Source organism: Pezoporus wallicus, unplaced genomic scaffold (genome assembly GCF_028554395.1).
Source record: "Pezoporus wallicus isolate ANWC-B61680 ecotype Strahan unplaced genomic scaffold, APGP_CSIRO_Pwel_v1 contig_7853, whole genome shotgun sequence".
Lineage (NCBI taxonomy): Eukaryota > Metazoa > Chordata > Aves > Psittaciformes > Psittacidae > Pezoporus > Pezoporus wallicus.
This window is the reverse complement of record NW_026641765.1, coordinates 349,248-374,279: the sequence shown is the minus strand read 5'-3', so window position 1 is coordinate 374,279 and position 25,032 is coordinate 349,248. Positions and strand designations below refer to the sequence as shown.

The following is a 25,032-nucleotide window of genomic DNA, read 5'->3' as shown; positions in this document are numbered from 1 at the left end:
TCTGGTTTTGGTTATACTGTAGTCTCCAGAACTTGGACTGTCTTTGCTTCTCTGTAAAGGAGATGCTAATAGTGAGCAGGTATAGCTAATAGCGTTCACTCTTGTCTGCCTCTGGCAATCACTAAAGTAGCTGTATGTTTGCAACCACAGTTCTTCACAGCATTACCTTTATTTTGTAATAGCCAACATCTTACTCTTTGTAACCTATTAATCTGCAGTAACTCTGTAGTTGAAACATAAGAGGGGGTAAAAGCATTAGAAAGGGACAGTGAGAGAAGGTGCACCTCGCAGGGCAGTGATCATGGCTTTTATTCCAAAACAGTAAAAAGCCCAACAGATACCAGAAAGATAAGGTAGAAGTTATGACAACATGGTGTGGAAACAAAGTTGTCATGTTTCCACCACTTCTGCCCCTGGCACCAGAGTATTTTTTCCATAAGGCATCAGCAAGTCTGTAACTTCAAGTCAGTATTTATGCAGGCTTATCATGACTGATCCCTTTCAGGGCCAAGTGCTGCCTGGTGCAGTGTTGTGCACGTGCTAGCTGGAGGAAATGCTTCCTTTGGAGAAGTTCAGCATAGACTTTAAAACCAAACCAAGCCTGCCTGAGATGAATTCCAGTGCCAAACAAATGGAGGATGCGGAGTGTAGTAAATGGTGACTTCAGAAGCACCACACATGGAAAAAAACATGGTGTTTTTCCATGAGATTAAGTTTTAACTCCAGGTTACTACATGGCTGTCAACATTTTTACACTAGCTATGAGCTTTGCAAAGCTGAGTGTGGTATGATATTATCATGGTATTATGACCATTTATCTAGATGTGGAGCCAAGTCTCTTATGCTTTATCTGACATGTGAAGATGGGGGCTCATACACGTACCCTTACAGCCATGAAGTATATATGGAACCAGACTTGATGCAGCTGTGTTCTGAAGATTGTGTAGGATCTGAATCCAACCTGTCAAATCTGAGACAAGCGGTGTAGTTTTTCTGTCTCTCCTTTAGGCATTGCTAGCTATGTGTATTTTAAGTGTTTCAATACAAGTCCCTTAATTTACAATGTACTTTATTGAAGTCAGTAATAGAAACAGTGCAATGTTTACACTTATGGGACCAGATCTGGTAAATGATAGGCTCCAATTTGGATTACTTGTTTTTTTTTCCTTTGTCACTCTCCATTATACCAGGTTTTATTTTTCCTCAGATACAGGTTTGGGTTTTTTTTTTTTTAAGATTTTCTTCATTCAGTACTTGTGATTTGCTGGTACAACACAGAACCAAGTTTGTCATATCTGTTAATATATGTCAGCTTTTATGTGTGAATCACTTGTTACTTTCTACTTGTCTTAAAAAATACTCTTTGACACTAGTTTCAGCCAACTTAATGCTTTATGGTTGCATTAACAATTTATGATAGGCACATGTTTTCAATACATTTTGTGTTTATGTAAATACAAGAACAGGTTTTGCTCCCACCTGTGCAAAACCCTCTTATTCTGATTTTGTTATCTGCTAGATACGATAACAAAATTAAAGGGGGGGGGAGGGAGGGAGGGGAGTCAGCATACCAAAAAATGTATTACTATGAAGTGATTTGTTTTGACTGCAGTGTCATTACTAATAGGAGTTTCAGAGCAGTCTGGTAGGTTTGACAACTTAGTCTTTCCTCTGCAAGTGTAAGCTCCAGTATGCACGTGAATGATTAAAGAATGTTAGCATAGACAGAAGAAAGTATAGCCAGTAGGACAAAGCTAATTTATACTAATCGTACTGCCAGTGGGCATGAGTTGTACATCATATAAGTGGAATATCCTATCTTATACTGATTAATTTTGTTTGGAAAGAGGCAAAACCTCTTGTGTTTAAAACCAAGAGATCTCATGGGCTGTTGAAGGGAAGCTCAGACTGTATGTTCATAAGACAAATTGGAGGAGGATGGCCAAGTCCTATAGCTAAAAAGGAATAACCCCAGGGAAACAGCTCTGCAGAAGGAACCTGGGTACCCTGTGAGACAGTAAAGTGGATGTGAGCCAGCAGCGGACCTAGCAGCAAGGAAGGTTTGTCAGCAGTCTGGAGGAGAGCCAGCAGAGAGAGGGAAGTGATTAATCCCCTCTGCTCAGCATTTTTAGATCATATTCCAAATATTGTATACATTAAATAAAAGGGTGTATGTGTATGTGAGTTGGGAGATCAATCTGAGGAAGTTGAATAAAGAAGTAAAGGGTCACCAAGATGGTTATGCCTTTTGAGGAGAGGCAGAGGAAATGGGGCTTGTTTGGCCAGAAGGGAGGGAACTGAGCAGCAGCCTTCTTGGATAAGGACTTTGAAAATCCTTAAACTCCCATAATCACACAGATTCCTTAACTGACTTTCAGTGGACCTTCCTCCTTATTTTAGCAAATGGAGTGACTTGAGGATTTCCTCCATGTCGACCAGCAACAATCTTTACCTCATGCGTTTAATATTCCTGCCATCCCCACAGGCAGTTTAGGGGGGTTAGGGATTTTTAATTCTTAATTCAAAGAAAAAGTATTTTATGTAAGAATTAAGAAAACATACTTTAACTTTTCTGCCAGCATGAAGAGGCTGAACTTTATGGACATCAAGTATTCCACATTGGGCGGTATTCTTCTAAGCTTGACTTGGTCTGAAATTTCACAAATTCTTTCTTTACTTGCTAACTTTTGGGCTTTGTACAACATGAAAAAAAATGAGCCAATAAAGAGTGACTGTGGGATGTGGATATTCCTTACCTAGTCCTGGTTTTGGCATCTGTAGTGTGGGTACCATAGAAATCATAAAACATGCTGCTCTGCATCTCAGAATGCTTTCTGGGTATCTTAACTGGACATCAGTTTCTGTTTCCGGTTATTTCCTGTGCTACAGTAAAAATAATTGCGCTGAAATACAAACCCCAAACCTTCAGTATGGTAACTAGCAGCTTACTGCCTGCTTGCCATAACATCCTGGAACATATGCAAGGCAACTTTGCCCTGAGGTGTGAGTTACCTTTCTTTGTTGGAGGAAAAATGTGGACATTGAAGGTTATACTGAAGGATGCTTCAATTTGAATGCTACCTTAGCTTGTGGTTACTTGTTCATGTAATTGTAATTTATTGGTGAATAAATTTTTTGGGCCAAATCAAAAGCTGACTAGCACAACTTTGGGCTTTCTTTAGAAAAAGCAAACCAAAACAACTCTATTCTCCTTGTTGGATCTTTTTAAACCAGTGTATGCTCAGTGAAGGGCACAATTTGACTTACTGCCTTACCACTCACACGCTTTATAATGTGCGTAATTGGAAAAGAAGCCTTCCAAGCATAGGTAGTTATTTGGTCTTTAGTTTCTGATCATGACTGTCTTAGAACTATTCATTGTCTTGTTATTATCTAGAAATTGAATTGCCTCACTTCAGCCACAATATTATTCAACAAATGGTGGTCTCAAGTGAGAGCTTCCATCACAGGTGGCATGGCTGAACGTTACTGTGATGTTGTCTATGATGGCTGGCTCTGCAGTTTGAAAGGCAAAATAAGTTATGACGAGTATTTGTCTTTCCAGTGGTATCAATGATACCCTCAGAAGTTGAAGTTAATTCTGTCAAGAAAAAAAAATAAATCCATGTTCTTTTGAGGTTAAATACAAATGCAGCTTCCCTGCAGTTTCTCTGATGTATTTCAACCTTTATGTCAGTATTTTACTTCATGCATAAAATTTATTGTTGCTAAAGCAGACAGAGATAATGCAATTGGTAATATGTTACAGGAATGTAATCTTTGTTTATGTGAGAAACCCAAGTAAGTTGGTTTAGTAAGAACAAAATCCTGAGTTATATTTATAAATCTTTTGCTCTCCGTGTGTAAAGGTAATGTTTGTATGCCATTGAAACTGGTACAGGAACTAGGGTTCTTTTAATAGGCGTGAACCAAGGAAAATGGAGATACCACTTGATTCAGAATGTTTGTGATGGAAAATCCTGCTTGTTTTACTTCTTGTTTTTTTGTGTTTATGATCTGAAAAGTCATTTACAGTATTATATTTTAAATAATTATTTCAAGCCTTGCTGTAAAATATGTCAGCATTGTATTTCCATGAGAATATAAAGGCAGAATCTAGCATTTTATTCTTAAGAAGGGAGACTTATACATGCATTTAAACGACCGGTAAATTGTATGGGTTGTAATAGAAAACATTGGCTCCTCAAATGTTTTTTAATGGATCTCAATCAAGTCACAGCTCTCTTTTTCATGCAGGTATTTTTGGCCAGAAGCTGGAAGATACTGTCCGATATGAAAAGCGCTATGGGAACCGCCTGGCTCCGATGTTGGTGGAACAGTGTGTGGATTTTATTCGACAACGGGGGCTGAAGGAAGAAGGCCTTTTTCGACTGCCTGGGCAGGCTAATCTTGTCAAGGAGTTACAGGATGCATTTGACTGTGGAGAGAAGCCTTCTTTTGACAGGTAAAATCCTCCATCTCTCCCAACCCCCTGAAGCCTAGACAGGACACAATCTGTTCTACTGACTGACCCACAGGACTGTAAAACACGTGGCAGCAACAGACAGAATGACATGGTCTTGCAGGTTTTTATATATGTTTCCTATTATGGCAGTAAAGTGTCTTCTTTTATTTCTGGCTTTGATGTCCGATTTCAAAGCGATTTCTGGAGAATTTCCATTTGCGAAAAGCTGGTTAAGAAAAGTATTGCTAATGGTTTGGCTCAATCAAAAATATCTGGATTGCCTTGATCTTGGTATCGTTTGAAACACAGTGGTGATGCTGGCATTTAGTCAGTTCCACAAAAGAAGAATTTCTCTTATCACCAAGTTCAAGATGTTTTGTTACCTATAAAACTGACTGGAAGGCAAGTCTACTTTTATGTATTCCTTTATAATTTTGGGCCTTTGGTCTTTAAAATAAAAGACCATAATAACAAACCTACATGGTTTTGAGGGTCCAGGTCCAATTTGTATTCCAAAATTTGTACAGTCTTGCAAAAACTAATGAGGATTTTCTGGGCCAAGGAAGAACCCAGTCCTCTCTACACAGCTGTAGCTTTTAGCTTTAGCCTTCTGTAAGATTAATTTTTGTGCAGTAGTCAACATATTCAGAGTGTGCAATTAGAGAAAGAGAACCAGTGGATTATGAATGCCGCATAGACTTTTTAACTTGGATTGGAGTTAATATGGTAGTAATGAAATTCCATTTCCCAAGGCTGTTAGACAGTGGTTGTCCTCAGCATGTGCCCTAAGTGACATCTGTAATAAGCCTCCAAATTGGAATCCGGGTACTTCACTCCAATTCGGTGGGTCTAATGTGGGTTAGGAGAAAGGTTGCATTTATTTTGTGGGACCTTTGAGTGGTAGCAATGCAAGTAACAGGAAGGAGAGCATACTTGATGTTTTAGTGCAAAAACATGGCATGATATGGACCTGATTGCTGGAAATCATTTACCTCTCTCCCTTCCCTATTCCTATGAAGTGAGCAAATCTGTTACACATGGCGGTATGTGTATTATAGGTGCACAGAAAGCAAACATCTGCAATGCTGTTGTTATCTCCAGCAGTTTCCTCAGTCCTGACCCTCACTTTAAGAAATGTCAAGAGATTCATAATGCTCTGGAAAAGTCAATTGTCTTCCTGTGAGGCTTATTAGTTTCTCATTGGAAGGTGAAAGTTAGGATAATTGACCAGAAAATAGCTTTAAGGAGCTAGAGGACTATAAGAAATGACAGTGTTAGCTGATAAATATTTGTAGTATACTCCGTGACTGCTCAAATACTGTGTAACTTATTTAAAAATGGTAAAGAAGCATCCATTGGGTATGTGCTGTGGTTTAAGCCATGGGTAAGGAAAATGGATTCTGAAACCAGGACATATGTTTTTCTTACTTGGACATTAAAATAGATATTACTGGTCATATCTACCAGTGATACAAGTAGGCAAATGGCAGAAACAGAAGGTTATTATTTTCTATGTCTTTGAGCCAAATAATTGTGGAGGAAATGCTTCAGAAAACAAGTAATCCCCAGCTCCAGGAAGATAATGTACTGAACACCCACTGAGAGGTACAGCTTGAAAGGGGTGCGCAAATTCTATCTACTTGAAACAAATGAGACCAGGCCTTAGCCACGAAAAAATTTTTTGCAAGGTTATGTAGCAACATCTGTAGCACGCACTAATGAGCCCAGGAACAGGCATGCTAGCTGAGCTTTAGTAGATGAAAAGGAGAAGATATTTTACATGCTACTGCTGTGAAGAACGCACATAATTTCTACTATAGCAATTAGAAACATCAGCAGGAGTTGCCTATAAATTGCTAGTCCTGCAGTTCTGCTTCTGAAGCTGAAAATTTATAGAACACTGACCTTGTATGTCTGTGTGTCTCATTGTGAAGGGTACTTTTGCTGTTTACTTTCTTACATTTAAGTTTGGAGCAGTTTGAATTAGGTGTAGCAATGGCCCAGAAGTCAAGCAGGCATAAATTCTGTCTCTCTGCCATTGTTTCCGTTGTGCATCTACTTTGTTCTCCAACCTTTTGCTCTTTCATAAGCTTTTGAGGTGAGATTCATTTCACAGTGTTTATAATGCCTATGTGATTACCTTGTTTTGGGGTAGCTTGTCATTGTGTTGAACAGCAGTGTGGTATCTAGGTTTGATGCAACCTATTTGGCAAGTTGAGCTCTTGGAAAGTGGCCACAATATGAAACATTGCTCAAGACTAAAGAAAAAAAACATATACATTAGGGGCTCATGCTTGCTTTCCATCATGAATCTCAAGATCACTGTTTAATCTGTAATTGTATGGTATTATTAGTTAAAAATCCAGTAGTGCAAGATCTGCCTAGCTTCTGTTTATTAATTTACATTTTACCTGTTCTGAAACATCAGTAAAGATTTTTGCAATTAGAGCTGAGCTGATGGTTCTATTGATGGCATGAAACAATGGAATCCAGGTCACACTTCTCTAGTGGTGCTGGGTCACTGGCTCTGGGAAAAAAAAGCTAGCTGCTGTCATCTGTGTTGGAACTAATACAAAGAGCTGATGTTTGAGGAGTTTGCCAGTTTTCATACTGACATTTTTTCTGTGTATAAGTGCATGTAAGTCAAACAAAGACTTTAGAACAAGTGAAGAGGCTTTCATACATGTGTAGGCTTCTATATATAATCCTTGTTCTTTTATGCTTTCTTAGCTAGTTCAGTAAAATACATGACCTCTAGAATTAAAAGCAAAAACAAAGGTAAGATCATCCAGCCATGATTAGTACTGCTTTGAAATGTCATCTCTGACATCATGACCTTACATCCACTGGGGGATGGAGTCCAAAGGCACAGATCTTCTCTTCTGCAGAGTTCATCTGCTGTCCATGGTAATGTGGAGACGTTGCCCATATATAGATGACAGAATGGTTTTGGTTGGAAGGGACCTTAAAGATTATCTTAGTTCCAACCCCCCTGCATTGAGCAGGGACACCTTCCATGAGACCAGGTTGATCAAAGCCCCATCCAACCTGGTCTGGCCTTGAAATTTTATAAAACAGTTCTTCATTCATGGAAGCCAATCTTTACTTGAACTGTCACTTCTTTACAGTAAGCTGTCACCATGACTAAACAATATAGGCTGCCTCTTGCATTCCTGTCTGCAGCCTTTTGGCAAAGAGGACCACAGAACAAGTGCAGTAGAAGTAGTAAACTCAGTAGTAGAAGTAGTAAACCAGCTTTGCTTAAAGGAAAATGCAGCCATGTTTTGAAACATGAAATGTGTTTGACAAGTGGTAGCTCTCACATGAGTTAGCAGTTGGATGTTCTGATTCTGAAGTCATTTATAACGTGCAAAGTGAGTCCAGGACAGGACAAGTTGGAGAGTGGCAAAACCCTTAATGTATTAATTTGATCTTGATCTCATAGTTCGATGAGGTGTTGCTGAAGAATCATGAGCTGTGTGTATGTGGAACCAGTGTGTGAAACTCAAAATGAGAAGACCCACACTGACCTGAAACATCCAACATCCCAGGCCCTTTAGTATGAAAACTGGACCATCAGTATTTTTCACAGTCATAGAAAGCGGAGGTACAGCTGCTACAACTGGGAAAATTCTTAGTTTGCTTCTGCCTGTTCCAGGCTTCCTTCCCTGATCCTCACAGTCTGCTCATCAGTTGTGCCTCTGGAGCCTCTTCTACATCCTTTCTAATTCCAGCCGTTTTTCTAACTAGCTAGCAGAAATAACCTCTGCATATGGCACAACTTAAAGATCTAGTCTAGCAATTAAATATACATTAGGAGACACATTTCTAATGTGATGCAAGGGTCATTAAATCAGTTTAATTGGTATCCTGCTGTAGGGGAGTGTGTTTTTAGTTATTGGCAGTGAATGAACATTTGTAGTTGCTTTGCATAAATTTCAGTTTCAGAAATGGAGTTGGTGTGTCAGCTGTGATTAAAGAAAAGAAAAAAAGCAGCCAGGTATTTCCCTTGTCAGTGACAAATGACTTCTTAGATGGCCATGGTCACCTTTAAGAAAGCATGACGTTTTGTTACTATGTGGAAGGTCTGACTGGGTTTTTTAAAGCATCCTTTCTTAGGGTTGCAAGATCTGTGGCTTTCTCTTCCAGTAGGCAAGAACAGGTAGCGTATTTGTGGTGATTTTCCATGTTTTATATATACTTATAATCCCTGCAAAATCTTGCAGAACCTTAACAGTCTTTCTGGACAACCTAGCAGTATATTCACTGGAGCTGGTGGATTTTTTTTTGTTTCTTAGGCCTCTCTGCCTACCTTTCTTAAAAGAGTACATTGTCCCTCTTTAAGGATCTAAATTTTTCTAAGCAAATTTTAATATTCTTCCATATAGTTTGTCTTTTCACTTGTCTGTTCTGTATTGCTGTCATCATTGTTGCTTTTAAAGCATCACTTTTTAGCCCAAATGAAATTAGCTGCTAATTATTGAAGTGGATATCTAACTTGGAAATAGAGTCTGCTGATCTTCAGAATTGCTTGTGGTACTTAGCTCCCTGAATAACTCATTCCTGGCCATCCCTGGAGACACTCAAGGCTAGGTTGGATGTGGTTCTGAGCAGCCTGATCTAGTTGAGGGTGTCTCTGCTCATTGCAAGGGGGTTAGACTAGACGACCTTTGAAAGTCCCTTCTGACTGAAACTATTCTATGATTCTAGGGTAGCATAGATTGTAAACATCATAAGCACAAGGACAAAGGAGCAGAATATGCATTCTTTTTTTTTTTCTCTCAGTCTAAGCAGTAAAACAAGAATTGATATAATTGTTAATGTAAGGTAGAGCCAGGCTCTTGCAGCAGCAAGGAGAAGAGGACAGACAGCTCAGGGCTTAAAATGGGAAATGCTTTCATATGTTTCACAAGTTGTAGGCAAAATTTCATCTGATACGTAGGTTAGGCACAGTACACTGCTTGTGCTAGATACACATTATATAGGAAAATTATATACAGAGTAATGCTTATAGAATAAATCATATAGGACAATCAAATGTTATGCATTTTACCTGACCTTTGAGTTTCTGGACCAAAGCTTGACTTCCAAAATCAGTTTAACCATTTCTGATTCACTATAACATTATTGAACACGAACTTTGCCCTCCTAGCCTCTGGGTACTGGCTTCTCAGCAGTAACGGTACTCTGATTCTCTCTACATGTAGTTATGCACATTTGTAATATTCCCTTGATGTTGCTTACTCTGTGTTTCATCACTGGTTTATCATGGGCTCTACCATCTCCTTTAAGCTGTCTGCAGACTGGCATTAAAGGTATACACTGGGCGGCCAGTTAGGAACTCATCCTGCCATGTCAGGAAAACATCTATACTCGTCTGAGAGCTACTCTATAGACATGGATGCACCTAAGCAGGGACACAGTCAGCCGATGTTGCAGTGGGTACAGCGTATGTTGGTGAGGGAGACTGTTTCCAGGATTGTGATCTGTGACACATCTGAAATGATGGAGCTGTAATTCTAGTAATACCAGGAGGTACCGATTCACAGACTGTTTGAACTGTACTGTTCTTGATGTATTATTACCAGAACTCCTAAATTGAATTATAGCCTCACAGCTTGTTGTTCCCTACTGTTTGTTCTTTATGCAGACTGTTTATGTGTCATCATGATCTAGAGCTATTTTTGGCACAGCATTAATCTTTTTGTAATGTGGCCTTGTTCTGTTAGTATTTCCTTTGTGAGAGTTTATGAGGGGCTTGTTGGCTTTGTGCTCTGAAGCGCTGACTGCAGCTCACTGAACATGCTGTCTGCTTGTCCATGTGTGAGGGTTATGACTGGATTTCTGGTGGCCTGGTGGGCTTCAGTAGTTTTTGTTCATGGCAGAGAGGGTGAAAATCTCCAGGCAGTGTAATCGGTTTGACAGCCACTTCCACAGTGTCTGTGGTATCACAAAGGAAAGTGCTGTCAAAACAGCAATGCCATGAGGGATATTGATGACAAAGTTCAGATGAATGGGGCTTTGAATACGTGTGGTGTGATGAGTGATGCATTTGCATTTGGAATGCCTTTGTATGGACAGTGGTGGAGTGGGGGATGCTCCTTTGGAAACCTATCAACAGTAAAGCAGTATTAACGTTTTGGTGGGGTGAGTAATCTTTCTCAAACTTTCCACCATGTTGTGCCAAAGTAGGCTGTTTCTCAGCTTGCTGATGCTTTTTGTATTGAATTCAGTTTTCTGCTTTGTGCTTTGTTCTTCCCATTTCAAGTGTAGAATTGTTCATTGTGCACTTGGAGAAAGTCCACCTCAATTAATGAGGGTTGTTCCAATTTAGATAACAGAGGATTTTCTGCTGGAATTTGACATGCTCTATTTTAATGCTTGTTAATGAACACTTGTAATCATGTTAATTATGAATGTGTTATCATGGAACACTTTGATATTACACTGTCAGATATCAAAAGAAATACCAAGATGGGTATAATCATTAAGTTTCTGTAGTTGTAATGGCCCTAGAATATAAACAAGGCCAGGTTTGAAGGGAGAAATACCTCCTTGTCTGAAACTGATCAGTTGTAGCTGGACAAAGTCTAGAAAAAAGTCCTCTACTGGCCCTGGGAAGATCCATGTCTTACAAACTACACAAATGCCCTCAAGGCAGATATATAAATGCTGCTGGTTGACTTAAACTGTGGATAGAACACTGCAGGTTGGAAAGGGAATAAATGCTCCTGATCCTCAAGAGAGCTTGCAGTGCCGCACTCCTTTGAAACAGCTGTCCTCTGTGTCTGAAATGCACTTAATGGGATTTGTGGATTGAAACACCTAAAATACAGGTGGATTAAAACTAAAGTCTGCCATTTTTAAGTTGCCCACTGTATTGTAAAACAAACCAGGGAAAAAGTGCTGCTAGACTCCCAAGGTCTAATCAGGCCTCAGTGTATGTGAAGCATTCTTTTAGTTCCATTATTTGAAAAAGTATTGGCATCTTCATACCAATAGTTACTTTAAAAGTAGAAAGTTTGTGGCTTTTGTCTAACTGTTGCTAAATAGAATTAAAAATTTCAAAGAGCTTTGCAGGCAGTGTGTGTGCGTACACATATGTTTGTTTATGCTGCCAAAATCCATATGGTAATTTCTGTATAGAAAGATGAAGTCCTAAGCAGTGTTCCAGTACAGTTTAGGGGAAAAAAAAATAAAGGTAACAAAACACGTTTTCCAAAATATTATCTTTCAATTCCACCATCTTGTGGCAATCTGCAGTATTGCCCTCGCGTTTGGTCAGCAGAAGCAAGTATTCCACTTCACACTGAGGGACTAGGGTAAAATTATTCTGCACAAAGCATGATCCTGGCAGTACAAAGGAGGGAAGATGATATTCCTTAACCCCCTCACTGGGAGCTCAGTGTGCTAACTTTTAATGTTCTCAGTAATTTCTCTCAATCCACCTGTTTGAATCTTTTATGTTTTGGAAAGGCCGCTTTTTTATGCAAATAGTCTCTGGCAAGATATTATTCAGTTCTTCAGCAAGACATGACGATAATAAAATAGTAATAATAAAATCTTCATAAAGGCCATCAGTGCCCAGCAATCAGAGTAAAATTCTCTGCAGATCGATGTCTGTTCTCGCTTTCCTGTTGCAGTGCCCTAAGGTTGCTAGTTCACATCTGGTTTCTCTGGCTGCTGCTGTACTTCAGAATCTGGCTAGCTAAAGTCTCTCCCTCTGTATTTGTTTTTTGCTTTCCTGAAGCACCGACAACTTAGGAAACTGAAGATCTCTGTCTAAAGTTTGCTTCTTGGATAAGGCTGAATAGTGGCAACTGCCAGGTCATGCATGCCATGGTTGTGCTCTAAAATATAGCTCCAATGGCAACAAGACATGCAAGCAGCTACCTATGAAATTACCGGGCTCTGGGTTTTAAACCTTTGGGTGGTGAAAACAGTTTTGTTAGCAAGGATGTCAGTGCACTTCCTTTGCATCTGGGGGTTAGGTAGAAGTCAAGGTTAGAGCCCAACTCTGAGCTAGGATTTGAAATCTCATCACATAGCACAACTATATCTAGTTTCATGTGTAGTATTGACTATGAAACATCCTTACGTAAGTTGTGCATGCATCCAAGAAGCAGGGTGGGGTAAACACTGTTTACCCCATTCCTGTTTTTAATCCAAGCCAGTCTACAAGTAGAGGGCTGCAATCAGGGGATTAGAATTTGTACCTTCCTTAAAAATGTGGATTTGCACTAGTGCTTTCCTTGTAGAGCTTTTTGGAATTTTGGCTGGGAATTATTCATGACTGAAACAGAAATGTTCTCTGGGAATTTATTTTGAGGAGGGGGGGGGTGGATAACATTTAAATATATACAGATCTTTATTGTTTCTCTTCTTCTATTTTGACTTAGATTGCTCTTACCATACCACATTAATGTAAGGTTGTTCCCATCATTCTTGTTAAGATTTAACTTAGTAAAAGCCATTATTGTTTTAACAGAGATCATTCCAAAATAATGATTAACATACCTCTAGCAAAGCCTAAGTGCGTCAAATACCAGTGGTTCCCTTTGAGGGACTGTGAGTTTAAAAAATGTTCCTTTAAAAATGTTTAAAAAGGAAAAAAATCCACAGTGATGTGCATTGTAGAAATATCTGTGCATTTTCTGTTTCTTATGAATGAAATTAGCATAATTTAGAATCCATGATCTTGATTTTTTTCAGAGGTCAGAGGAGAAGGCATCAGCTTGCAGTAGAACTCTTTATCTAAACAAGGGAAAAAGCATTGTAGAACATTCCAGTAAGGGTTTGAATAAATGCCTGAATGGCTAAACCCAGGCATGGAGTCAGAAGTAACTTGAGCATTTTTTTCATGATAACTTGTAGTTTTTATCTATTTCTATTTATTTCTTTTCGCAGAAGTACTCCTAAGTTACCACAGTGTAATTGACACACCACAGAAACATGCAAGTTTTATTGCATATTCTGAACTTGTGATTTTGATCTTTCTCCCAGTCATCTTACTTTTAGTATGCATGATAAGCAGCCTAGGCTCCTACTAGGTGTATCCAAAGAAAACTAAAGTTTCTGCAAATGTAATGATGAGAAAGCATTTGTCATACCAGGTCTTTGACTGTCAGCCCTATAATGTTACCTGTTGTGTTAGCATTCAGGCATTTTCTATTTGATGACTTGCAATGCCTTAGCTCACTCAGTACAGTATAGAGCTAAAACTCATTTCCCATAAATTTATGGTTCTGTGTGTAAAGTATATCCAGGTTTTTGGTTTAATGGTACAGCTAAACGGCACGCTAGTCATTCTGTGGGAGCCCATAGGAAAAAGAAGCGTGTCAGGGAAAGAACTGCAGGGAATTTTCAACTCCTGTGGTATACATGGTATCCCTTAAAAGTTGCTTACTTACTATGGATACCAGAGCAGATGGTGATACAGTGGAATTGCAACATACTGGGTATGTTTTGGGAGCTGGGCCCATCTCTTGTAGGACAATAATCCCCACTGTATAAATGGAATGCCTGGTTGCTGGCTCAGGTGAAAATGAAAAGTGTCAGTTAAGATGGATTTTGCATGCCTGATGTGAGATGTCTGTCAGGATCTTCTCAATGCCTATGCCTGCAAATAATGCCGTATATGTAATTATCCATAGTAATAAATCAGCAGAAGTGACAGACTTGCTTGTAGGTATCCTATGTTCTTTATAGAACAACACCCCACACCCCAATAATCAAAACAAAACAGACTACAGATGTGATCTATACATGCATATACTACCAAAGAGTAAAATCTGGAGTGACAGTGGAAAAGTTATGTGGCAGTTTTTCACCTGTCAGTCTCACAGTATTATTCTGATTCACAGTAACAACTTGTATTCCAACCCAACAGCAACACGGATGTGCACACGGTGGCATCACTGCTTAAGCTGTACCTAAGGGAACTCCCAGAACCAGTCATACCATACGCAAAATACGAAGATTTTCTTTCCTGTGCCAAAATGCTGAGCAAGGATGAGGAAATGGTGAGTTGGCAACTTGAGTAAAGTGAAATAAAAGGCTGGCATGTTATAACCTGTTCTGATTTTGAGGAGGAAAGAACCTAGTGATTGCCAGTCTTAATTTAAGGTGTGCATCTATTAATTGAGGCTGGTTTTATATGAAAATTGTTGCCACCTAGGTAATTTGGAAGTCTAAATAAAGACCCATAGCATAAACTTGGCTGTATTTATTGCACACTGCTGAATTCAGTTCAAGTAGACATTATTGTGGTCAATAGCTTCCATTTTGCATGGAAGAGGCTTATATTTTTATGCATTATCGTTCTGAACTTCCAGTGGCCAGAACTGTAAAAGGAAGGGACATGGTAGATGCTGGGGTCATTTTCTTCTAAGCGTCAGGATTTTACTTTTACTTTTAGCCAACTTTTACTGACTTTTAATTGAAGGCCAACGGACTCTATTCATTGCTTGTAGTTGAATCAGAAGGCCTCAAAAAGATGGAAGTGGGCCACCTTCCAGACTCCTCTAAACCAACAAAACACAAATAATCAAAATAAGAGATCTGAGTGATAATATGTGTCCTGCAGTTGCATGGGCCTACAATGTGTTAGTCTGAAGACAAAAAAAACTTAAGTGCTTGTTTTTACATTGTTCTGTGTGCTTACGGGTAATGAGGTCAAACCTGCTTTTTTCTTTTCAAAGTCAATACAAATAGGCTTATTCTGTTGATTTCAGTGTACTCCCCTTACTTTCCAAGTTGTGTATTCCTTTCTGACATTTTAAATTTGGCTGGAACTGGAACCTCTCCTACCTCATCTTCTAATTAATTAAGATGAGTAGGAGCCCCTCTTTTCTAACTGAGAGACCATCTTCTTTCTGAGCCTTCATCTGATGACTACCAACAGCAGAGGTGGTAGTTGTTCCCGTCTGATGGAAAGGAGGGTGGGGAAAGATCTGTGGCAAAGTGGCTTCTATGGTTATAATCTCTTTCACCCACCAAAATCAGACTGGTTTGTTGTTTTTTTTGCTGCTCTTCACAGCTTGCTACAGGGAGCAAATTTTTGTCAGCTGCTTGCAAAAGGTGGGAGTGGGCTGTTCAGCTGGTTTAATTTGAGCTTCTCTTTGCACAAGTTATGGCAGGGGATCCTCACAGCTAAAGTTGCAGCTATTTGCTTGTGTGTGTTGCGAATGTCTCTGATGCTGTATGGCTCCAAGACAAAGGCACCTGACAGCTCTTCAGTTAGACATCATGCAGTTGATATTTGCAGAGATACTAATTTTCAGATTAAATTTGTAGTAATTTTATATCAACTTCATCCACCATGTATTTATGTAGATCCTCAGCAATTAGGCCACGAACACTTTATTAAATTCATTTTGAAAGCATGTTCAAGTTACAGTGGCCTTTTGGTGCTGGGGTTGGTACTGGCAGTTTGTGGACCCTAATTATTCTATGATTATATGATTCTGTCATTACTGTAGGTGGTGAGCCACTTCAGTTCTCTTTATGTTGGTTTAGCAGTATCACTGTAAGGCTGTCTGATTAGATTTTCAGTTGACCTTCCACCATGCAGAAGTTAAAAGTGCAGTCACTGAAAGAGCTGTGCATCTTGGGGTTTTTCTTAGCAGAGAGAGCAAACTTGTGCACTATCATGATCCACATATCTTGATTTGCATTTTTTTTGGTATCATATTGTAATCAAAACTTTGCTGATGGTGGAAAAGTACCAAAAAAAAACCCCATGCTGAAAAAGAGTCTAAAGGCACTGGTTGATAAGGAGTTCAGCCAGGGTCTGTTTCCACAGGGCACAGAAATTAGTGTGTGATATTCTGCTTGTCCCATTCCCAGGTGGGTGCACACTGAAATAACTGTTTATTGGCCTGACTCTAGAATGGGACAGAACTGGGTAATATACCCAAATAGGTTCTCATATGAAAACACCAATTATTTCAAAAAAGGATAGTTCCTGGGAGCCTCAGCCTTGCTATCATCAGGGGGAATGGGGCTGCTTTTCAGAAAAGAAGAGTGAAGGAGAAGGGAAAGACAGGATGAAACCAAGTTATTTATTTACTTGTTTATTTTTATCCAGAGTCACTCGTTGTTAGCCGAATACAGCTTTCCCTATCCAAAATGGATTCTACAAGCTATTTCTGATGATAACCTGTATATAGCATTTAATGCTGCAGTCTCAGTGGTGTGTTTATTGCCTTGTAATTGGAATTACTGACTTTTTTTTAGTCTCTGGTAAAATACTAAGAAACTGTGCCTCCCCACTTTTGTTTGTTTTTTTTTTCTTAAACCACTTAAAGGGCCTGATAGAACTGGTGAAACAAGTGAAGAGCCTGCCAGCTGTCAATTATAATCTGCTGAAATATATCTGTAGGTAAGTGCTCTTGCAAGAATATCACTATGGTATTTATAACTGTGAGCTCACAGGCAAACCTGTCTGTGTATGTGCCCTGAAGGGAAAGCATTACTCAGAGTTGGAGGATTAGTGAACTTCAGTGAATGCACTAAAATTATGGGTTTACTGCATGACTAATTACTAATTTGCCCTATCAAGGTGCACAAGTTATGACTTCCCTCTTGTCAGGAGTGCAAGCTGCACTCCACAAGAGACGCAAGAAGGTAGAAATTTGTATATTCTGTCTTCTTTATAGGACCCCTGATTCCATTTCTAACTGCAGTTACTTCCCTGGCTGTACACTCCTGAAGCACGGTATCCTTGAAAACTGTGTATATCTTGTAGTATATAGAGTAATTTCATGGATATATCTAAGATTGTAAAAATCACATCTTGCGCAGTTGCAAACTTACAGGGAGTTTTCAGCATTAAAAAAATCAACTTTTTTAAAATTGACAGTTTGCATTTTGGCCATATTCTATGAGGCAAGTAGATGATGAGTTACATTGGAGAAAGTTCCAGTCTTCAGCAGAGTTGTCTTGTAGTCAGTCCAGATTGAGATTTAGACTTTGTTACCAATGTATCATTTTGAAGAAAATCTGAAGAAGTTGAGGAGTATAGCCTCGAGGTTTCAAGGTGTTCCATGAGGATTTGGAATGGAAGAATTGAACTATGTTAAGAAAGCATCATGTGCTTTGACTTCTTTTCCTTTTTACACCCTCCTTAAAGGCCTCTTTCTTCCCCACAGATTCCTTGATGAAGTCCAGTCTTACTCAGGCATAAACAAAATGAGTGTGCAAAATCTGGCTACTGTTTTTGGTCCCAACATTCTTCGCCCCAAAGTGGAAGATCCTCTGACTATCATGGAAGGTGAGCTTCCTGTACATAACTTGTAATAGAAATAATGAATGTCTTTAGGTTTATTAACAGTGCATAACAGTCCATGTAATATGTGCAGTAATTTCCATCTATCTGTTTTATAGACACAGAATTCTTCAACCTAAATGAACTTCTGTATTAAATCTTGCACATTAATATAAAAGTGACTGAAATGTGAGCATTGCAAACAGACTTTGTATAAGAGAGTGCTGTTGCCTGACAGCTTCACTAAAAATGCACATTTTTTCTCAAAACTTGCTGCAAATATGGCGTGTTTTCATTCAGCATGTGTGGTTGGAGTGCAGTTAGTATTTTACCTGTGGTTCTTCAGGGTGAGAAAAAGTTGGTACAGGTTCATGCTGCAGTGATCCCTGTTGAATCCCCCACAGAGCAGTGGTATATATTGCATCCCTCTGTCACTCCAGTGATCAAATTGTCAGCTGTATTCTATTATTTACAACAATGTTCAGCTGTAACATTTTGCTATATTAAGACAAAAATATGGCCATGCCGATCTCCTCCTATAATAAATTGTGACTTTAATTCTCCATAAAGTACATGATGCTTTTTCTCCCTTCAGACACTTTTTGCTTAATATTTGAGATTTACTTATCATTTTCAGAAATTAGGGCTGTACACAGACTCTACACTGAAAATGTTACCAAAACTCAAAAATATAGTGTCCATAGCTTATTTGAGAGTGTGTTGTTTTCTTCTTTTTCTGTGAGTATGGTGATTTTCCCTTCCCAGATACAATTTTCCATACACTTTGTTAATCTGCTTGTTCTCCTGAAGACTTATGTTTCCTCCTTCTTCCTTTTAATTCTTAGAACAACTATGCGGCTATGAACAGAAACATGGTGTTTCTAAATCATGTATGAAAGCAGTGAATAGTCAGGGTTAGCTTTTTGAACAGTAGTTCAGAGAAGCCAAAAAATCTCATGTGGAAAGGGTTTTTAAATATGGACTCAGAGAATGGTTTGGTTTGGAAGGGATCTTAAAGATGATCCAGTTCCAACCCCCCTGCCAAGGGCAGGGACACCTTCCACTAGACCAGGTTGCTCCAAGCGCTATCCAACTGCCTTGAACACTGCCAGGGATGAGGCAGCCACAACTTCTCTGGGCACCCTGTGCCAGGGTCTCACCACCCTCGTAATGAAGAATTTCTTCTGGCTATCGAATCTAAATCTACCTTCTTTCAGTTTAATGCCATTCACCCTTGTCCTGTCACTACATGCCTGTGTAAAAAGCTTTCTTGTAGACCTCCTGTATGTAATGGAAGCTGTTCAAAGGTCTCCCTGGAGCCCTCTCTTGCCCAGACTGAACAAGCCCAGCTCTCTGACTCTCCTCAAAGGAGAGGCGCTTCAGCCTCTGATCATCTTTGTGGCCTCCTCTGTGCTTGCCTGACAGGTTCACATACTTCTTGTGTTGGGGGGCCCAGAGCTGGATGCAGTACTGCAAGTGGGGTCTCATGAGAGCAGAGTAGAGGGGGCAGGATCACCTCCCTCGAGCCTGCTGGCCATACTTCTCATCTGAATCACACTTCACATTTAATCATCATGTTCACTTGAATGCCTGGATTCTTATTGTCACAGGGAATTGTTTGATCATGCATTTGACTTAAAATGGTTTGCAAGAGCAGGTGTCCAATGTATGTGCATGTTTATTGACTGTACATGAGCATCATCAAGCCTCTGCAGCTCCAAATGCTCTTAAATCAACTTTTGTGGCTTCCCCCTGGTTTCTCTACATAACTTGTCTCAAATGCACTGTGACTATCAGATGTGCAGGGGTGCAGAGATAAGCTTCACTGTGTCATTGCAGTTGTATTTTACATCTCTTATATCATCTCTCATGGTATTTAGAAAAGAGAAACTGTAAGAGAGTTTCCTGCTTTTTTTCCTTCTCTTCCGCTGTCTTGCCATATCTCTCAGGAGTTACATTTGTGTGTGTGTGTGTGTGTGTGTGTTTGCTCCCTACCACTTCAATTTTAACCTATTTCTGCATCTTCAGAACTGACAGACTGTCTGGAATAATAGTTTCTCTTACCCTGCCACTGCTGTAGATTTTAGCAGCCTGGTAGATAACTGCTGTGAATGTTTTTCTAGGTCAGGCAGCAAACTGTCCCTTTTTTTTCCAAGCTTTTGCATTAAATAATAGAAAAAGTACTTCAAATTGTTTAGTAGACTGGAATTAGTGAGAGATGTCACGGAGCTGATTTATACCATTGGAGTCAGTGAGAATGGTATCTCACAGGATGACGTTTACTGAGGGGATACAATACATCTTCAGCTCACTGGGACAGTCTAGACAAACCAAGAATTGGGGTAGGGAGAGAGGAGTTAGCCATTCCTAAATAAAATCGAACGGAAATTTTTTTAACTAATGAGAAACAGGTTTGATGAAGGAGGTTTATGACTCCACTTCAAGAGTAACTTCAAGATTTGACATGGGACAATGCTGATTTGCAATTGGGCTATGCATAGTTAAATGTATAGGAACAAAGACTGTGCATCAGTTGGAGCTCATGGCCACTCTGTTCTTTGCTTTTTGGAAGATAGATACAAAGTGCTTTTCTTGCACAAAGTCAAACATGCAGCTATGGGTAACCATGCTTGTATAATGGGGATGAGGACTTGGTTGTGTTTGGTTCAAGAGAGATTTTCCAGAATTCCAATCATGAAGCAATCTTTTCCTGACCAATGCAATAGTAAAAGTACTGAGTACAGTGCAATGTTTGTGCAAAATTCTGCACATAACAGCTAATGTTCCCAGAAGGAATACAACTAAATGTGCTAAGTAAATTTTCCATTAGAAATGCATAGTTCTAATGTGTGAATTTTCCTTAGCAAATAAACAAACAGGAACACTAAAAAAGATGTTGTCAGGTACCTACATTGAATTTCCTCTTAGTAGTTGTATTTTTAAACGGTGGGGTATACAGAGCTAGAATACTGCAAAGGAGTTGTATGTGAAATGATATTGCACAATGGGAAGTTGTGGACTAGAAGGGCACAATGTACATCTGAAGACTCTCTGGGAGCTGGAAAATGGGTGGTTATTTTGACTACCTTGACCTTGTTCCTGAAATATTCTTAATAATCCTTAATGAGGGTCTGCTTGACAAAATAAAGTTTTACGTCTTTATTACCCCAAGTCCAGTTGTAAATGCCAGTGTGTAAATTACAGTGCAGTCAAGTAGTGTGCACACCAAGGGGTGGCTCCTTAAGAGGAAAGGTGGCCATTTATTGCAGCAAGTAGCAAACTGTGCTTTGCATTAGTTCCATGCTGTGCTATAATGTGGCATAGTTTCAGCAGCTGCAAATCCCTTGCCTGCCTGTTTTCTGTTAAACTACTAAATAAAAGTGCTGTGCCAGAATAAGACTTTGATTTTAAAAATGATTGCCACGTTGAGTTAAAACACATCATTTGCGATGGTGTTATCCCATTTACAATGATGTTATCTATTGTCTCCTTCTGTGGTCTGCCTGAGATGCAGTTACTCTCACGGTAATAGCTTTTTCACAAAAGTTCCTGTTCTTAAAGGTCTGTGAGTCTTGCTGACTTGGTTTGATGGAAGGAAAAGGTGGTGCTGATCTGGCCCAGTTGTCAGAGGCACTTCAAGTGTTTTAAATGCTCAGGGTGTTACACAGGTGGATGAAATGTTTGTATAAGTGATTTTTTACTGTATATTTGTGGAATCTGATGGATAAAATATATTAATGCCTTAAATAAAACAGGCCAGTAATGACCATGTGCTTGGTATTGCCTTTCAGGTACAGTAGTAGTCCAGCAGCTAATGTCAGTGATGATCAGCAAACACGAAGAGCTGTTTCCCAAGGATGCAGACCCTCAAATGGGACCCGAGGTATGCAACAACAACAATGAATTGCCAAAGAAAGCAATTGCAGGGCAGCTGCAGAACAAAGAGAACACCACCACCAAGGAGACAGCAGTGAGGCGCTGCTCTTGGGACAAACCTGAGTCTCCCCAAAAGGGAAGCATGGACAATGAGTCCCCAACTGCTCTGCCAGGCAGCAAGACAAGCAGTCCCAGGAACAGCATCCAAAAACTAGATGTAACCAGAAGCCCACCACTCATGGTGAAAAAAAATCCTGCTTTCAATAAAGGCAGTGGCATTGTCACCAATGGGTCCTTCAGCAGCTCTGTGGAAGGCCCTGAGAAGAGCCAGACCTTACCAAACTGTACCCTGCAAGCCAGGAGAACATCATCCCTGAAAGGACCAGTGACTAAGATGGGCACACACAGCGTGCAGAACGGGGGTGTGCGGATGGGAGTTTCCAGTACCGATGGGCACAGCAACACCCTCAACAGTCGGACCCCGGGCTGGGTGCCCAATGGCTATGTCACAATGAGGGATAACAAGCAGAAGGAGTCAGTGAGTGAGTCAGTCCAACACAACCGGCTTTCCACCTATGACAATGTCCACCAGCAGTTCTCTATGGTGAACTCTGAGGACAAACAGAGTGTGGACAGTGCCACCTGGTCAACATCCTCTTGTGAAATATCCCTCCCTGAGCACTCCAACTCCTGTCGTTCATCCACCACCACCTGCCCTGAACAGGACTTTTATGCGGGTAACTTTGAAGACTCTGTGCTGGATGGACCACCACATGAAGACCTCTCAAACTCGGGTGACTATGAGAACAAAAGTGACAGGAGGAGTGTGGGGGGCCACAGCAGCCGAGCTACCAGCAGCAGTGATAACAGTGAGACATTTGTGGCCAACAGTACTAACAATCACAGTGCTTTGCACAGCCTGGTGTCCAGCTTGAAGCAAGAGATGGCCAAGCAAAAACTAGAGTATGAAACAAGGATAAAAAGGTAAGACAGTTTGGCTCTCCCATCTCACTGTCTTCTACAGAGCAAGCAGTTTTCCCTCTTGTGGCTCACTAGCAATCTGCACTAGCTGCAGTCACTAAGTGCTCGCCACGGAGTTTCCCATCTTTCAGTGTTGACATATTCTGACGTTGCATTTGTGATACAATGCATTTGTGATACAAAGGAGTTTGTTTCAAAGCAATTGATTGCCATGGTTGTGACATGCTATCCTATTGTTGTCAACAGCAAAGCCACAACCATGTGGGTTTCTGTATAATATCCCAAAATCAGTAGGCTCTCAGAGTGTTTTCATTAGTTTGATACCTGTTCTCGAGAAGTGAGAACAGTAACTCAGTTCTGGGGTAACTGATACCAGGTACTCCAGAAGAGTAACTGGGCATCACCTTTTGGTGAAAGCAGTGAATGCCTTAATCCATCTGTAGTTTTGAGGACTGGAAAACTGCTGGTGCCCCTTTCTAGTGTCCTCATTCCTCTTGAGACACCACAGCATCTGGGAGTTACCTCTGCTCACTGTCCTATCTCTGTGCTGCTGCTTTACCTTTCCTTCGCAGCTCAGACCTGTTAAAGAAGGAAAGGAAGAGCCACATCTTTGTCTACAGATAGTGTGGGCTCTTCTCACATACAATGAGGTTACCAGGATGGATGGCTGTAATAATCAGCAAATAACCTTAAAGTGTGGATTTAGTATTAACTACTGCACACAGCAGTGCAGAGCTGAATGCACTCTTTGTAATAAAGGTCCTTCCATAAAGCTGTTCAGGACTTGTCTCACCTGTGTTGCACTGCAGCTCTTTGTATCGGTACCTCTGGCACTGCAAGTCATAGCTGGATCACAGTATGTGAGAGCTACTGGCAACAGTAGCTGCGAGTGAATGTGCAGCATACAGAATATTGCAGTCTTTCACCCACATAGCTATTTTCAGTGCAGTATATAGTATAATGGAGCCTTTCTTAGAATGTTTACTATGCGTGATGATTGTGTGTTTAGTACTACTAGGATTTCTAATGCTTTCCATTGGAAAGCTGGATCTGAAATAAGATTGTTATTTTTGAAGTTGTCAATCCCGTGTTTGCAAATAGATGTAGAAGATAAATCAGATGAAGAAAGGAGATTAGCAGTGAAACAAGGCATTCAGGGCATTAGCCTGACTTTGTAAGTGACAGTAGCACAATTGCAGCAGGACCTGGGTGTGAACACTTCCATAAGAAAAAGGAATATTTAGCCTGTTCTTGGAGAATTAGATGGAGTCACTTGCTACTGTGCACCTTGCCAGTGGTTGTTATTAGGCATTTTGTAAATGAGCTACCAGAGAGATTGCCTTATAAGAATGGTTCATTGATGAAGCCATGGTTTGTAGCTACACCTCTCAAAAATTCAGTCTAAGCTTTGTAAATGATAAAAATATGAATTTGTTGTTGGTGTTCATTTCTGCTTGAGCGAGTAAGGAGTGCTGCTCAGGAGCTGTCTGCTTTTATTTCATTTTGCAGCTTGGAGCAGAGAAATCTCACCCTAGAGACAGAAATGATGGCCCTGCATGAAGAACTGGATCAAGAGCGAAAGAAGTTCACAATGGTAGAAATCAAAATGCGCAATGCAGAACGAGCCAAGGAAGATGCAGAGAAGAGAAATGACATGTTGCAGAAGGAAATGGAGCAGTTTTTCTCCACTTTCGGAGAACTGACAGTGGAGTCTCGCAGACCAGAAAGAGGCAACACCATCTGGATCCAGTGAGAACTGGAAGTGTTGACTGTGGGACTTTGGGGAAGGGCTTGGGGGTTATTATACTGTATCAGGTGGCTGGTCACCTGTCTGAGGCTAGAACTCAACATAATGTTATAAACCCTTGAAGGAAGAGGTCATACAGACATTAACCACTCATATCTACAGTGTGTACTTATCAAGTTATACTCTTTGAATGCTTCATGAGACTACTGTCAAGTGTTAAACTGGATATGTGTATATATAAATTTAAAAAAAAAATCACCTTAGAGAGCAAGAAATATTTTAATGCAAGTCTTGTATTTAAACTGGTAAATTGAAATGTTGTTGCAATCAAGCTTTATATCAAGGCTTTTCTCCCTTGCACTTAACATATAAGCTATTTTTGGCATTGTGTTACCATCAGCTTATTTTGTATATCAAATGTTTTTTGGTTTTGTTTTTTTTTTTTTTGTTACCCCTCTTGCTGGGGAGTGGAGATAAACAGATATGTTACAGTATATGTGCTAGTGGTTAACCCTGATTTGCGTCGCTTCTGAGAAGACAGTAGGATGAGAAACAGCAGCACACTATGGGCAAAATGAAGCAGTATGAACTTAACACAATTGTTGGCCAGGGTAGAAAGTACCAGGGCAGCTATATCATAAAAGCTAAATGAAGATACCAAGTCCGCAAAATCGCAGACGGTGGTGGAAGTGGTAA

The 25,032-nt window shown here is 40.0% G+C and overlaps 1 protein-coding gene across 10 annotated transcripts in view; it reads left to right on the top strand.

Annotated features, from left to right (window-relative positions):
• ARHGAP24 (Rho GTPase activating protein 24) overlaps nucleotides 1-24,830 on the top strand; it is a 171,916-nt gene extending 147,086 nt beyond the window's left edge. For 9 of the 10 annotated variants that reach the window (XM_057425297.1, XM_057425298.1, XM_057425301.1 and 6 more), the window contains 6 exons: nucleotides 4,258-4,465; nucleotides 14,355-14,487; nucleotides 16,774-16,847; nucleotides 17,617-17,738; nucleotides 21,524-22,592; nucleotides 24,099-24,830. In XM_057425297.1, coding sequence (XP_057281280.1) covers nucleotides 4,258-4,465; nucleotides 14,355-14,487; nucleotides 16,774-16,847; nucleotides 17,617-17,738; nucleotides 21,524-22,592; nucleotides 24,099-24,342 — 1,850 coding nt within the window. In that variant the 3' untranslated portion in view covers nucleotides 24,343-24,830. Of the gene's footprint in view, nucleotides 1-836; nucleotides 1,126-4,257; nucleotides 4,466-14,354; nucleotides 14,488-16,773; nucleotides 16,848-17,616; nucleotides 17,739-21,523; nucleotides 22,593-24,098 lie in introns of those variants that run through there. The other variant, XM_057425306.1, reaches the window with a different exon arrangement.
• The last annotated feature ends 202 nt before the right edge of the window (nucleotides 24,831-25,032 follow it).